Source organism: Diachasma alloeum, unplaced genomic scaffold (assembly GCF_001412515.2).
Source record: "Diachasma alloeum isolate Michigan unplaced genomic scaffold, Dall2.0 Dall_scaffold_00286, whole genome shotgun sequence".
Classification (NCBI taxonomy): Eukaryota; Metazoa; Arthropoda; class Insecta; order Hymenoptera; family Braconidae; genus Diachasma; species Diachasma alloeum.
Genome location: NW_021680425.1, coordinates 511,792 through 528,349, shown reverse-complemented (window position 1 = coordinate 528,349; position 16,558 = coordinate 511,792). Strand labels below are relative to the sequence as shown.

The window sequence follows — 16,558 nt, the reverse complement described above, 5'->3', positions numbered from 1 at the left end:
TGCTCGTGTTATTTTTTTTTTATGGTATTATTCAAAATGATGAAGGGGAGTGGATGCTTCGCACCTTTATGAGTATTTTTACGAGAATCTGTGATTTTATTACGTAATTGTGGACTGGGAGGTGGTGGCTGGGTGAGTAGCGGTGATGTGATTGTTTATGGAGATTTCGGTGGATATATGTGAGGAACATGTGGATGTAGATGAACGGGTTTTGGAGATTGTCGGGGAGATTTTGATATCGTAATGACAGCTGAGAAATTTGATATTGAGAGGCCTCTCTGGGATCTGGGGACCTTCGCAGGACGGTGGAGGCATTTCGCTTGGGTGACGGATCCCAGATCCTGTTTCGCGAGTGAGAAGGAACTCGCGGAGGCCAAGGCACTCTATGATGACTACAGGTAGTGGGTCGGGCTCGTTGGGATGAGGGGATTTATTAATTTCTGGGGGCTCGGTGGGACCATTTATGCGGACATTTGGGGAATTCTTTTAGAGCTGGACGCGCGCCAACAGACACGACCCGGGAGCAGCTGCTGCGCGCTAAGAATTTGTACGAGTCGGCTTTTCATCCTGACACGGGGGAACTGCAGAATGTCTTCGGGAGAATGTCGTTTCAAGTGCCCGGGGGAATGGCGATCACTGGGGCTATGCTTCAGTTCTACAGGTAGGGAGCTGGGAGGTCAGGCGTGAACAGGCGTGAAGACACTTTGGGGGTCGCGGGGTTGGTGGGCATCAATTTTAGGAGTTTTTGCAAATGTTTTGAACTCGCAAATAATTTTTTGTGGCACAATTGTTATTTTTGCTTTCGAATGGAAGCATTGTAATTGTTCAAATTCAAGATTTGGATTTTTCGTGTTGTGTATGGACCCATTATGATCCAAAAAGTCTGAAAATGCAATTTACGAGCGCATGTATGTAAACAAATTTTTCTCCGATTATTCGGCAGGGGGGTATATCTGTGAAATTTAAGTCTTGGGACCCCTTGAACAGGGTGTCATGTATGACGGAATATGGGAATAACTAGGGAAAATCGAAAAACTACATTTTTTCCTGTTTTTACCTTGAAAATGCTTCTTGCGTCGCACTGTTAGAAAATTACTCTTGAAATTCCAAGGGAAAAAGCTTGAAATTTTTAGCAACGACAAATTTACGAATCTATTAATTTCTTGAATATTCAAGTAATTCTCGATTTTCAGGTCCATACGGCACTGAAAAACCTTGAGATTTTTTAAAATTCGGGCAATAACTTTTCTGAATTTTCGATCTACTGAAAATTGAATTGTATGTGATGTTCAATTTTAACGATGAGTTTGGAAATTCCAGCGTTCATTGAAAAATCAATGATTGTTCAACATGAAAAACCCAATTTTCTTGAATTTTCCAGATGAATGAGAAATTTAGTGAACCTTTTCAATTGAAATTGAATTCAACTGCACAACATTAAAAATTCAGCTGACGCTGCGACTGAAATTTCAAGAAATTTCTAACAGCGCGTAGCTTTCATACGATTTTAGCTTTTTTTTTGTAAATCTTCGTTACACTCCAAAGAATAAAGTTAAGCCTCCGTTTTACGTTATTCATAATAGGTCATGAATAAATGAATTTTGCATTTCATAAATTTTACTCTACGCTGGAGACATGAAAAATTTATGACATTCAAAATTCATTTATGCATGATCTGCTGTGAATAAAATAAAAGAGATGCTTCACTTCACTCTTTGGAGTGTAAGAAACATTTAAAAAAAGCTAAAATCGTCTGAAAATTATGGTTTGAATGAATTCCCTATTCCCGACTTGAGTAGTGAAGTGGTTTAGAAATTCAAAAAAGATAGTGAATTATTTATCAAGACCGGTTTTGTAGCTCTGACTTGGTTTTCCACGTTTTATCCTGCATTAACTTCCTTAAGAACAGGGTAAACAGTCCAATGTTCCAATGAGAAAGAAAGTCAAATACCAGCAATCGAACAAATAAGATTCAGCAATAACTTGAATAGGGGAACGCTTCACAATGTCTCATTGACTTTGCGAACATTGTATTGGGTTCTAAAGAGAACAAAATTTCCATTCCACTGCATTAAGCATTTGTTCGGCGATTGACATGCGAATTGGCTCAAGGATATTCATCGAAGACCTATCTTAAAGCTGAATTGACACGGATAACAAAATCCTAAAAAAAACTAGCGAATTCGTCAGAAAATTTTATTGTATTTCTATTGAACTTTCTACTAGTTTTTGACCGATTCTATTGACATGTTCAATAGAAAAAGTGAATAGAATTCAATTTTTCTATACAACTTATTCTCTTCAGATATTATCTATAGAATTTCCACAGCTCAAATTTTCCAAGTTTTTTTCATTCAATTTTTCTCTTCTTCTCATGAAGAAAATTAAACAAAAAAACTTAGAAAGTTTGAGCCGAGGAAAATTCTATAAAAAATTTCTCAATAGAATAAGTTTTACAGAAAAATCGAATTCTTTTGACTTTTTCTATACAATATTTTCCACTGAATTTCAATAGAATCTGCCAAAAACTAATGGAAATTTCGATAGAAATCCAATAGAATTCGCTAGGTTGTTCTATTCATCTTTTTCATCCAAATTTTCAATGTTTTTTTATGTGATTTTTCAATGAATAGAGAAGAAAAGTAATAAAGTGAAAAAAACTTGGAAAATTTATGTCAAAGAATTTCTACATAAAATATCTCAATAGAAAAAATTGTATAGAAAGACGGAATTCTGCTGATTTTTTCTATAAAATGGTTTCTGTTGGAGATTTTCTATTAAAAAATATACAATAAGACTGTGTAACTCTTCAATAGAATCGGCCAAAAACTCATAGAATTTTCTATCGAATTCCCTAGATTTTTCTATGAAATTTTGCATGGACTTCTCCATTCCATCATTTCATCACTGATTTCACTCTTGCAGAACTACAACAGCAGTGGTATTCTGGCAATGGGTGAATCAATCGTTCAATGCCCTCGTTAATTACACAAACAGAAATGCAAACAGTCCAATTACAGAGAAACAATTAGCCACGGCTTATGTGAGCGCGACTGCAGCTGCCATGCTCACTGCCATGGGATGCAAATCCTTCTGGGCGAAACGGGCGAACCCTTTGCTGGCTGTGAGGCATCGCAAATTTATTATTTACTGTTTTTACAATTCAAAAAACAAAACAAAATTCTAAGCGTCATCTTCTTCTTCAGAGATACGTGCCTTTCGCCGCAGTCGCCGCTGCCAATTGCGTCAATATTCCTCTCATGAGGCAGAATGAGATCCTACAAGGTGTGGATCTAGCTGATGAGAACGGGAATAAGCTCACACAGTCCAAAGTAATTAAATTTAATTGATTATACTGCCCCTTAATTCGATTGAATTGTCTTCAGAGTAGCTTTATGTTAGATTGCAGCTGTGAAGGGGATAAGCCAAGTTACGATATCAAGGATCATCATGTGCGCACCAGGAATGTGCATTCTCCCACCGATAATGGAGAGATTAGAGAAATTCAACTGGATGCAGAGGATCAGAGCTCTTCATGCACCCATTCAAGTGCTTGGTTGTGGTATCTTGTGAGTGAACACTTGATCAAATTATCGATTGATCAAATTCCTCGGAATTTCAATGATTTCAAAATTTCAAATTCAAACTGTCACTTTTTGGTAGAATTTCGTAAAAAGTATACCGGAAATTTCAGCCGAAATTTTGTAACAGTGGAAATTCAGAGTCAGTAAAATTGAATATTGGGTTTAACTATTGTTCATTGTTTTCAGCTTATCGTTCATGGTGCCCACAGCCTGCGCAATTTTCCCTCAAAACTGGTAATTATCCGCAAAAAAAAATAATTTGAGTGTGAACTGATAAACTAAAAAACGATTCGGATGGAAATATGTTCAGTAGGAAATATTTTATAGAAAAAATTGAAAAAAAAATTGTCTCGCCTTTGGCAAGCGCTACACATCTCCCGCGGGTCAATAATCAAAAATTTATTCTCTACAAAACAATTTCAATCAAATTTTACAAAAATAATGGTGTTCTTAAGAGAAACAAACTGTTATATCTTAGGAAATATTGGGCCGATTGGGATGCAACTGCGCATTAAAGTTGAGCTCAATCACAGCTATCGTATGCCAACATTTCAGATTTCTGTCTTTGAATTTCTCCGTATTTATGCTACACTCTCTAAAAATAAATCACCTAAAACCGATATCATTACTTCACGTTCCCTACCATTGGACATTATTTCCGAGAAGAACTAGAAAATGTCAAAATCCGACTAACACAAAACTTGCCTTCAAAAGCAAAACCCATAAGAAATCACATAAATCAAACACAGGGGAGGGTGGGGTAAAACGGATACTGTAGACTTTTTTTGTAATTATTCATAACTCAGAAACAAATTTATCAACTGAGCTTAGTTTAGGCTCATCACAAAGGGAAGAGTTGTTCTTTGCTTTAAAAAAAAATTCTATTTCATCAATGTTTCATCAATTATTTCATTTCCATTATTAACATTTTTAAAAAAGCCAAACGTGTCCGTTTTACCCCACCCTCCCCTAACTTGTCAGTCAACCCATGAACAGTTCAAACGTTGTGACAGAAAATACTGCGCTACCTCTCTACCCTTTTACTACCTCAATCACAAATATGAAATTCATTTCCAGCTCAATATCCACCAGTACCCTGAAACGTTGGGAGCCAGAGAACTACGAGACCCTCGTGAAGAATTGCAAAAACAAGGAGATCCCCGAGTACCTGTACTTCAACAAGGGACTCTAATCCTCAAATCTGCATTTCACCAGTCAATTATATCAGTAGGGAAGTGGTAAAACGGTTTAAGTCAATTTTGACGATTGGTCAGTTTTCAATGAATATCTCAGAATCTAAGAGAGATAGCAAAATTTTTGTTATAACCTTTTTTGTAGAGCCGATTGAGCCCTACAATAAATGTAATTACGAAAATTTCGCTATCTCCCTTAGATTCGGAAATATTCCCCAAAAATTCAGCTGGGAGATATAAATTCACAAGAATGAAATGAGAGAATTTACGTCGTTAGCCATGTTCATCATCCACTACAGTTGCTTTGCATAAACATTTAAATGGAATGTCCCATCCGAGAAGGATCCAATGGCCAATAGGAGATTTGACACACATATTCCCACAAAATTCAGTAGCGAAGTGGTAAAACGGTACAAGTCAATTTTTACTATCGACCAGTTTTCGATGAATATCTCGGAATCTAAGGGAGATGGAAATTTTTTTGTTATAACCTTTTTTGTAGAGCCAATTGAGCCCTACAACTAATGTAATTACGAAAATTTCGCTATCTCCCTTAGATTCGGAAATATTCCCCAAAAATTCAACTGGGAGATATAAATTCACAAGAATGAAATGAGAGAATTTACGTCGTTAGCCATGTTCATCATCCACTACAGTTTCTTTGCATAAACATTTAAATGGAATGTCCCATCCGAGAAGGATCCAATGGCCAATAGGAGATTTCATACACATATCCCCACAAAATTCAGTAGCGAAGTGGTAAAACGATACAAGTCAATTTTTACTATCGACCAGTTTTCGATGAATATCTCGGAATCTAAGGTAGATGGAAATTTTTTTGTTATAACCTTTTTTGTAGAGCCAATTGAGCCCTACAACAAATGTAATTACGAAAATTTCGCTATCTCCCTTAGATTCGGAAATATTCCCCAAAAATTCAGCTGGGAGATATAAATTCACAAGAATGAAATGAGAGAATTTACGTCGTTAGCCATGTTCATCATCCACTACAGTTGCTTTGCATAAACATTTAAATGGAATGTCCCATCCGAGAAGGATCCAATGGCCAATAGGAGATTTGACACACATATTCCCACAAAATTCAGTAGCGAAGTGGTAAAACGGTACAAGTCAATTTTTACTATCGACCAGTTTTCGATGAATATCTCGGAATCTAAGGGAGATGGAAATTTTTTTGTTATAACCTTTTTTGTAGAGCCAATTGAGCCCTACAACAAATGTAATTACGAAAATTTCGCTATCTCCCTTAGATTCGGAAATATTCCTCAAAAACTCAACTGGGATAAGTCGACTTGAACCGTTTTACCACTTCGCTACTGATATTTCTTTCACTATTGATAGAAAAATTGCAAAAGCAAGGGATCCCCGAGTACCTCTACTTCAGCAATGACTAATCCTCAAATCTGTATTTCATCAGTCAATTATATATCTTTCACCATCTAAGACTGTTTAACGATAATCTTTCCGCAACAATGACAAAAGTTCGGAAACCATCAGTGCGACAATATGTACAACGGCTCGTTAATTACGACAAACATGTTCATTCAATCGAAATATTTTGTTACAATCATAATCAGTTTTATTACATTATTAAAAAAGATTGGAATATTCTCAAGATTATTGTGGTAATTCATTACATATTTGATCGCGATTGTGCCGAGTGTGTTGCTGACTGCTGGGGAACGTAGCCAATCCTCTCCTGGATCTCACTCTGCGAGGCTTTGCCTCCCCAGGACGGGGGGTTGAAGGCGGATTTCTCACTCGCCTTTTTCGCCTCTCGCTCTTTTCTGATCACCTCGTACTCCTGCAGATCGTCGAGACGAAGCTCTATGCGACTGGGACTTCGTCGAATCATTCTTCTAGAATTGGAAGAGAACATTCCGATTTGAAGGGAAAGGCGAGATGATTCATTTCACGTGAATGGGGGTCTGACGAATTTATACGCATGAAGAAATTTTTATAGAAGAATCTGCAGAGTTCGATGGAAAATTCTAGTGGCTTTTAGCGGATTGTATTGAAGAATTTTGCAGCTTCACTGAGCGTTTTTCATAGAGAATGTCTAATAGAAATTATTCTATAGAAAAATTTCGTCTTTCTATAACACTTTCAATTTTATATAGGACACATTTTCTACAGGGATTTCTCGACATGAATGTTCCAAGTTTTTTCTACTGTATGTTTCTTCTCTTTTCATTGAAAAAATCAAACAAAAAAATTGGAGTGAAGTAATTTCTATGGAAAATATGTCAACTGAATAAGTTTTGTAGAAAAATCGAATTCTATTCATTTTTTCTATAGAATATTGATTGAATATCTCTATTGAAAAAAAGCGCAGATTTTCTAGCGAATTCACCAAGTTTTTTAATGAAATTTTTTGTACGTGTGATATGCAATCTGTGATATAAAAAAATTTAATAGAAAAATCTAACGCTTTGTTCAGGGAATTCCATTGGAATTTCCAACTGGCTAGACCTAGAAGAAATCTATTGGAATTCTATTAGAATTCTTCGTTTTTGCGCCGATTTCTATTGAAAATTATGCAACTTTGGCATTAAATGTTCTCATAAAATATTTGATTGAACAAAGCGGATTTTCATTTTTCTATACGTACTATTCTCTTGATATTTTCGGCAGATAAATTTCTTCACAATTTTTTTAATGCATAAATACTCAACAGAAGCGAATCACTAGATCTTGATTTTTTCACACAATTTATTATACTGAAATATCTCCCATAGAAATCCCTCACCTCAAGTTTTTTAATAAAAAAAAATCGAGCAAAACAACTTGAAGAATTCCAACAGAACGCTTCAACAGAATAAATCGCATAGAAAAATTCAAATCGATTGATTTCTTCTACATTTTTCTACTGAATTCCCCATAAGTGTACGAAACCCATTCGAATCAGTCGTAAAATGGGGAAACGATTGAGCATACGGCCCTGAGTACTTCGCGCAGGATTCAACATGGCCCCCGCTTCGTAGCTCCCCTTGGAAATCGAAGAAGTCAATAATTTATTTACCCAGAAAAAAATGCCAATTGATTATCAATCGAGCACTCGAATGAGCTGATATCGTTGGAATAATCTTATTTACGAGATAAAATTACAATTATCGATGATTAAATGAGTTCAAGTAGAATATAAAGAATTTCTGCCTCCTCGTGGCTGAAAATTGGTTGCCATAAACACACTGCGCGTCCGGCCGTCGGACTGACTGCACTGGCTTCATTTATTTGTACATATAGTTTGTAATTGTAAAGTTGTCTACTGGATAGTATAAAGTGAATAAATATCGACAAAAGAATGCTCTATTTGGAAGATTATGTTGAAAGTACGTAAGAACGTTATGTAATTGGGAAAATAAAAAAAACATGAAGGCTTGGGCGTTCGTAGGAACGCCAAATTATCGGGGAGGAATTACTAACCTTTCTGCTTAGACACGGTTCTGTGGGGTTTTGGGATTTGTGTGATTATTCGAGCTGTCGATTGTTTCCCTGTACTCTGAATTATTTTATCAATCAGGTGTTTTTTTTCGTGGGTGGGGTACACACTATTCGAAGGGCTATTGAGAGATTATTTATTTTTCGACAATGCTGTCCACTGAGTTCAGGGCTTTGAGGTTAAGATGATGTTTTCAAAACAAATAGTAGTTGTCGAGGCTTATCTCTTGGAAATTCAAAAATTGGGGTCTTCGGATCGATCAAGATTTTTATAAGTTTTTGATTTTTTTCAGTGATCGAGCATCTCCCTCAGGAGCTCAGGGATCGATTTACAGAAATGAGGGAAATGGATTTAGGTGTACAGAGTAAGTTTAAATTGTGAAAGATAGTACAACACTAAATAATTTTTTTATTCCTTTTATTATGAATCAAGACTTGAATCGGATTTACCAAGGATGGAAAATTTAATAGAGAAGTTACTCTGAAATATTCTACTTGTCCTACAAAAATGATATATGGTGTGAATCATCATTTACTATAGACGGATGACATTTGTGCTATTCTATTAAAACTGGTGTTTCATAGAAAATTTTATAGGTGCTGATTTTTCTATAGCACTAATTCTGTTAGAATTTTTTCTATTATAAGAATTTTTGGGCACGAAATTTTCAAGTTTTCTTTCTTGGATTTTATTATGAATTTACAAGAAACACTCAAAAAATAATTGATGTAGAAACATCGAAATCTAATTACTTTTTTCTATCAAATGTCTATTGTTTAAAAATCGCACTGCAAAGTTTGGTAATTTTCAATAGACATCGACAAAAAAAATACGATTTTTAACAGAATATCAATAAAATTCTAATAGAAGTACAATGGAATTTCTGACATGAGGCACTAGGTTTTCATGGAATTTTTCAGAAGTATATAAATCAATAGAAATTATTCCATTCTATTCCATAAATTACTCCATTTCGTCAACATTCCAATGAGTTCTTAGCATTTAAAAAAAGTCGAGTGTCGATTTTGCCCCACTTGTCTCTGAATCAAAAAATAGTACAATTTTTAAACACATAATTCAATAATAGGAAATGAAAAATCAAAAATAATCTCATTTCAGATTCAATGGACAGTTTAGAAAAAAAAGTGAAGACATTTTTTTCAAACGCCAAGAAGATGAAGCCCCTCGACAAAGAAGCAGAATACGAGAACATTCGTAAGGAGTACTACAAAACCCTGGAGGACGCCGACGAGAAGGTCCACCTCGCCAATCAAATGTATGATCTAGTCGACAGATATCTCCGACGCCTCGACCAAGAACTCCACAAATTCAAGATGGAACTGGAAGCTGACAATAAAGGTATAACTGAAGTGCTGGAGAAGCGTTCACTGGAGTTGGATCAGCCTCCCACGAACAGTAGTCAAAAAGAGAATCGTTACAGTTTTACATCGAGTAGATCTCGAGACCATCACAGCCATTGTAAGTAAACAGTTGACTAAAAATCCACCTCCCCAGGGGCCATTCAAATATTACGTCACACGTTTTTTTGGACTTTCTAGATCCCCTATCCCAAAATTTGAATTGAAAAATAAGAATAAGAAAAAGAAGACAAATGATCAGTTGATAAATCTTTCTGCGACATTATTTGAACATTTCGTAACTTATTAAGTTGCCATCACAGAATTCCAAAATGACCTTTTGGGAATTTTTGGGATAGCTTGAAGAATTGATGAAACATTTGCGAATTTGTTGACTAAAAAATGGAAAAAAATAGAAATGATCCTCAGCGGATCCACTCGCCTGTCATAACGAATTTTTTAGTTTCTTCATAAAATTGGAATTGAAAAATAAGAATACGAACAAAGACAAATGATTACTTGCACAATTAAATCTTTGTGCGAAATTCTTTGAACATTCCGTAATTCATTAAATTGTTGCTATCACAGAATTCCGAAATGACCCTTTGTGAATCTTTCAAAAATGGAAAAGAATGGAAATGCCCCTCAGTGGACCCTCCCCCCTGGTTATGGCGAATTTTTTAGTTTCTTCACAAAATTGGAATTGAAAAAGATTTCGAATTTCGATTGCGAATGAATATTTGCGATTTCGTCAATTAAAAATTGAAAAAAATATGACGTGAGGTCACAGCCTAAGCAATCCTCTCCCCCCTTTCGTCACAAACTGTAATTGTGCGACGTAATGATTGAGTGCCCCCCCCCCTCCAGTCCTTATCAGAGAAGTTTGCATCACGATAAAAAAAATTTTCAGCTCGTTCAGAAAAACGGCGAGATTCCAATGCTTCCTCAGCTTCAGTGGAGAAACGCCTGGCAGTGGAGAAAGTGCCAACAAATCTCCCTGAGTCTCGGCCAGCATCAGCCAACTCAGGGCCTCTGATTTCCAACAACTCTACAAGTTTACCAGCAACACCAACAGCCATTGGTAACTCTGTTGGCCCTGTTAGCTACAATCTTGGTCACATTGGTGCTGGTGGTAATGCAATAGCAGCTGCTGCATCCCAAGCAATAGCTGCGACACAACAAATGCAACAGGGTCGTCGTACTGCCAGTCTGAAGGCCAGTTACGAGGCAATTAACACTGGTGGTGGTGTTCATGCCACTGAATTCAGTCGGGAATTGGCTGGTGCTGCCCAAACAGCCATTGCAGCCATTCACGAATCAACGAAAAAACACAAAAAGTAATGACATTACTTGCACAAGTGAACAGTTCACTTATTTGACGATGGATTGGATTAATTAACCTGAATTATTGTTCTTCACCATGAATTTGCGTTTTTAGAAAAGTTACAACTGCTGTACCAAGCTCGAGTGTCGTAACTCCTGCGGTCCAACCGCCGGTATCACCACCGGTTACTGCAACCACAACCGCTGTTACTGATCCTGATAATCCGGACTGGACATATGATCCTAATGAGCCACGTTACTGTGTTTGTAATCAGGTGTCTTACGGAGACATGGTTGCCTGTGATAATTCCGATGTACGTTGTGAATATTTTCACGGACGAAAAAATTTCAGTAGAAAACCCAGCGAATTCAATAGAAAATTCTGTTGGATCTCTATTGAACTTCCATTAGTTTTTGGCGATTCTATTCGTTCAGCCTCATATAGATGAAACTAGCAAATGAAAATACGAGAGGTAATCAACGAAATTTAATGTACGAGTAACTGTTCCTCTTCAAGGAAAATTCAATTCTCAAAATCATAAATTATCTCATTCGAAAGTTTCAGCCGGAAATGAGAAAATAGGAAACTCGCAGTTTTACTGCGCGCTTTTTTTCGTAGAAAATTATCGAAACTATTTCATAAAAAAAATCAGTAGAATTTGATCCTTCTATAACATTTTTTCTATTGAGATATTTTCTGTAGAAATTTCTTGACATGAATTTTCCATTTTTTTTCTAGTCTTTCTCTTCTCTTTTTATTAAAAAATCAAACAAAAAATTCAGAAAATTTGAGCCGAGAATTTTTCTATAGAAAGTATTGCAGTACAATAAGTTGTGTAGAATAATCGAATTCCGTTGATTTTTTCTATAGATAATAATCTACTTGTTTACTGACCATTTCTATGGAAAAAGAATGCAGATAAACTGCTGAATTTTTAAATAGAATCGGCAAAGAAAACTGCACAGATGAGCTTCGAAATTTTTCAGTAAGAGTCGGCCAAGAACTGGTAGAAAGTTCAAGAGAAATAAAATAGAGTTTTTTAGCGGATTCGCTAGGTTTTTTAATGAAATTTTTGAGTGCGTGTCTCTGTTGTTGATTTTTCTTGACGAGATACTCATGGAATTTCTTCATCTTTTAGTGCCCCTTCGAGTGGTTCCATTACCCGTGTGTGGGTATCGCAGCCCCACCAAAAGGCAAATGGTACTGTCCTCAGTGCACGTCTTCCATGAAAAGACGAGGTGGACGGAAAAATTGATCGCTAACACTCATTGTTCACTGTCTTTCTCATTATTTCAACCATTTTTGACTGAGTTGTTATGTGTAAATATACAGGAAAATTATGGAATATGGGTTTACGTTGTTTTTATGGGACGTTTCGTTTTTTATTGCTGGGAATATGAACGCTGTTGTGGTGTGGTGAAGAATAAGACATTGTTTCGACATGTAATTATTTTCAAATGTTTAGCGAAATTTTTTCCGGGGCTTCATTACACTGTTGAAGAATTACTCCTGAAGTTTCAAGTGAAAAATATTGAAATTTTCAACAACAATTTCTTTGCGTGAAATTTCCATACATATTGTTACTGACAAGTTAATTAATTTCTGAAATACACAAAGAAATTGCAATTGTCACGTTCATATGACAATGAAAGTTATTGAAAATTGTAGGAATTTGAGTAGCTTTTATTCTGAATCTCAATTCTTCAGAAATTCAATTTTCACAATAACTTTAAGAATTCAAGTTGTTATTGAAATATAAATGACGCCTAACAAATTTTAAGAATAGCTAAATTTCACGTGTTATTTTCATGATCGAATAATGAACAAAAAATGATGATCGTGAAGTGAGTTGAATTCCCCAATTCTCCGCGTGAAAAAGCCAGGGAAAAAATGGATAAATTATGAAAGGTATAAAATTGATATTGAAATTGATGTCTACTGATAAGTTATTTAAGGACAGTAAGACAGAATTGCACAATCCTGTGAGGATTGACATTGATAAGCCCCTGTGGAATTTGAATACTTACTATGGTCGCTGGCGACACTTCGTCTTCCTCATGGACATTCGTACGATATTTGTGTCTGAAAGGAAATTGTGGGAGGCTAAGGAACTCTGTGATCTATACAAGTAAACGATGTTCTTCACTTCGTGACAAAAATGTTAATCGAACATTCCCACTTCTGTGAATCAGGGAGAAAAAGGAGCCGCAGGGGGTGACGGAGGCTGACATAAGGTGGGCTAAAAAACTGAGAGACAGTTCATTTCATCCAGACACGGGTCAACCACTGAATTTAATCGGTAGAATGTCGTTTCAGCTTCCTGGAAATATTTTTTTAACCACTGGGATGCTTACGTATTACAAGTAAAATATTTGCTTCATACTTCAGTTTTTTCTATTCCTTTATCTTTTTTTTCGTTGAAAAATCAGGCCAATGTCGAAATCGGAAATGGTAATGAGTTGATTCTAGCATTTGTTGATTGTTCATTGATCTAGGGAGCAAGTAAATGATCACTTATTATCGAAAAGATTCCGGACACGGAAAAATTGAATAGCAAAACCTAATGTTTTTTTCAATAAATTTCAAAACTCTGCAAGAATTTTATTAGAGTTCTATTTTAATTGAATGGAAAATTATTCAACGTTGCTGGCCCTTTTTCAATCTATATTCCATAACAAAAAGTCGATAGATGCTGATTTCTCTGTACGACACTGGGGAAAAAAATTATTGTTGCCAAATATTCATTTACTTGAGAGAAGTATGTATTTTTTAAATACCGTATTAATTTTTTGAGTTTATTTCCTGGAATTTTATAATGAAAAAAATTTTATAACGGAAAAAAATCAGAGGAGTTATGCCCAAGAATTTGTTAGAATTCCGTTTAATTAATTTAGAATTACTTAGAAAATCCGCGTCCAAGAATTTCAATAAAAAAAATCTCAAGAGAACAATTCAAACAGAAAAATCGAAATCTATTGACTTTTTTCTATCAAATATCATTTTGCCCCACTCTTCCCTATCTAATAGAATCTACAAAAAAAATGAATTAAGGATAATTCTCTTCAATTTTAATAAAATCCCCATCGAATTTCTACAGAATCCCAATAAAATTTTGTAGCGAACTCGCAATGGTTTTCTATTGAATTTTTTCATACGTGTGTCGTCGACATGTCCATTTTAATGAAAAAAAAATGGACTGCCGTAAGGCGGAGCACGAAACACACGAGTTTAATAATTAAAAAAAAATTCTGTTGCTCAATTGAACTCGCCCAATCAATCCCACCCCCCGCCTGACCCCACAAAAAATTAAAAACATTTCTAAATTTCCCTGAACTAATAATTTCCCTCAGAACTTCGCGTTCAATGGTGGCTTGGCAGATCCTCAATCAAGCCTTCAATGCGGCCGTTAATTACACGAACCAGCCCGCAACATCCCGCATACCACAAGACCCTGAAACACTGAAACAAGCCTTCATTGGTGCAACATTTGCCAGCTGCATCGTAGCCATTGGATTCAACCATTTTTTTGCCTCCCGGGGGCCCCTCGTTGCCGTTAGTTGACGTCATTCCAAATTACAAAGCTCTCCCACACTGTAAAACTCCTAAAACCCTCTTTCCCTCCTATTTATAAATAGAAGTGGTCGCCATTCTTCGCCGTTGCGGCAGGAAATGCAGTTAACTTGCCGATAATGAGAAAAAGAGAAATTGAAAGAGGCATTCCACTATTCCACAATGATCCGACGAACCCCCAAGTCATGAACTCGAGAGTAGCAGCGGTCAAAGCTATCTCAGAGTGTACTCTGTCTAGAATTATTATGGCAGCACCTGGTATGCTGCTCATACCAGTAATAATGAAAAAAATTAAATTACTGAGTTTTTATCAGCGCAGAGCATGGCTCAGCTCGCCATCAGAAGCTATCCTCGTTAAACTCTTGTTAGTACATCTCGGCACGTACGAAAAAAATTTCATCGAAAAAATTGGCGAATTCGCTAGAAAATTCTATTAGATTTCTATTGAATTTTCTATTCTACTCAGATATTTTCTATAGACATTCCTGCGCTGTAGTTTTTCAAGTTATTTGTTTGATTTTTTTTTATTGAAAACAGAAGAAAAAACTTAGAAAACGTCACGTTGAGGGATTCCTGTAGAAGATAGGAACAGCAGAAAAAAGTTCTATAAAAATATCGAACTCGACTGATTTTTTTTATAAAATGTTTTCTATTGGACATTTTCTTTAAAAGACGTGCAGTAAGCTGGGCCAATTTATCAATAGGATCTGAAGAAAACTAATAGAATTTTCAAAGAAGTTCAATAAAAATTCAACAGAACTTTTTATCGAATTCGCTGTAAAATTCGATTGCAGTTCTTTGCTGATTCTACTGATGCCTTCTGCTTCTGATATCCGCGTTTTTTTTACAATAAAAATTTTCAAGGGAACTTATTCTATTGAGATATTCTCTGCAGACATTCCTCAACAGTAGTTTTCTATTTTTTTGTTCGATCTTTTGAATGAAAAAGAAGAAAAATAGCGAAAAAAATTTGGAAAATTCACACGAAGTAATTCCTATAGAAAATGTCTCAATAGAAACAGTTCTTTAAAAAGATCAAATTTTATTAATGAAAATAGTTATCTATTGGACATGTTCTATTAAAAAAAACGCGCAGTGGAATTCTTCAATAAAATTCAATAGAAATCCAACAGAATATTTTACTAAATTCACCAGGTTTCTCTCTGAAATTTTTTCGTGTGTGTCCTCAATTCCTCATCCCCCTATATTCACATGAATCTTCTTTTCAGTCTTTTATTCATGATCCCCTCAGCACTGGCGATATATCCAGAGACTCAGTAAGATATCTCATTCCCTCTATTCCTCCAATTCGATGAATAATTTGTAAACGATCGTGTCCTTTGAAGCTCACTAAGCACAGATCTCCTGAGATTATCTCGGCGAGAGTACGAAGAGTTCCAAGCTACATTTAGAGATAAGCCAGGGAGACTCTACTACCACAAAGGATTATGATGAACACAGAATTATGCATTCTTTTTTTTAATGAAAAAAACATTCACATGGGGAGAATGATAGACTCATGAAAGATGAAAACTAGAAATGTGTAACAAATTTATGATTAATTTAAGAATAAATAACGATTTTTGAGGAATAAATTATACAAAATAGAATACAAAACGATATGAATAATGGGATATGTTAATTGAGCATAGTAGAGAGAGTTATTTCACTTAGTACTGAAGTAATTGAACGAAATGACAGGATTTTCTACATCTTTTCTTATTAGGTATTGAATTATCTTGATAATTAGTGATTTTAGAGGAAAATATTTCGAGATATTTTCTACTCGGGATTTTTCAGATAAAAAAAGATCTTAATTTCTTCCGTTTTGTTAAACTTTCAATGTCAATAGATTCTTATTTTGCTATAGGAATTTAGGGGTTAAATTTTCAATTTTTTTCTGCGTGTATTTTCATTTGTTTCTCTTAATAAAATCCACGAAAAAAAAATTGGAAAATTCATGCCCAAGAATTTTTGCAAAAAAAATCTCAACAGAATAAATTATAAAGAATTAATAATCAGACTTTTTCTATCAAAAATATTCAATAGCATTGGCACAAAAACGA

At 35.4% G+C, this 16,558-nt stretch overlaps 2 protein-coding genes across 3 annotated transcripts; both read left to right on the top strand.

Annotated features, from left to right (window-relative positions):
- Nucleotides 1-21: 21 nt before the first annotated feature.
- On the top strand, nt 22-4,888 carry LOC107038657 (sideroflexin-2). 2 transcript variants are annotated; one of them, XM_015257882.1, is made up of 8 exons: nt 25-132; nt 201-398; nt 491-661; nt 2,926-3,124; nt 3,207-3,332; nt 3,403-3,569; nt 3,771-3,818; nt 4,662-4,888. In XM_015257882.1, exons 2-8 carry the CDS (start codon nt 244-246, stop codon nt 4,774-4,776), a joined length of 981 nt encoding a protein of 326 aa, XP_015113368.1. In that variant the 5' UTR covers nt 25-132; nt 201-243; the 3' UTR covers nt 4,777-4,888. The 2 variants fall into 2 exon arrangements, with proteins under 2 accessions (XP_015113367.1, XP_015113368.1); XM_015257881.1 differs by having other exon boundaries at nt 22-398.
- Nucleotides 4,889-7,769: 2,881 nt separating this feature from the next.
- Nucleotides 7,770-12,269, top strand: LOC107038648 (inhibitor of growth protein 3). The gene is made up of 6 exons (XM_015257871.1): nt 7,770-8,130; nt 8,533-8,604; nt 9,360-9,719; nt 10,509-10,935; nt 11,037-11,235; nt 12,061-12,269. The coding sequence occupies exons 1-6, from the start codon at nt 8,103-8,105 to the stop codon at nt 12,175-12,177; spliced, it is 1,203 nt and encodes a 400-aa protein (XP_015113357.1). The 5' UTR covers nt 7,770-8,102; the 3' UTR covers nt 12,178-12,269.
- The last annotated feature ends 4,289 nt before the right edge of the window (nt 12,270-16,558 follow it).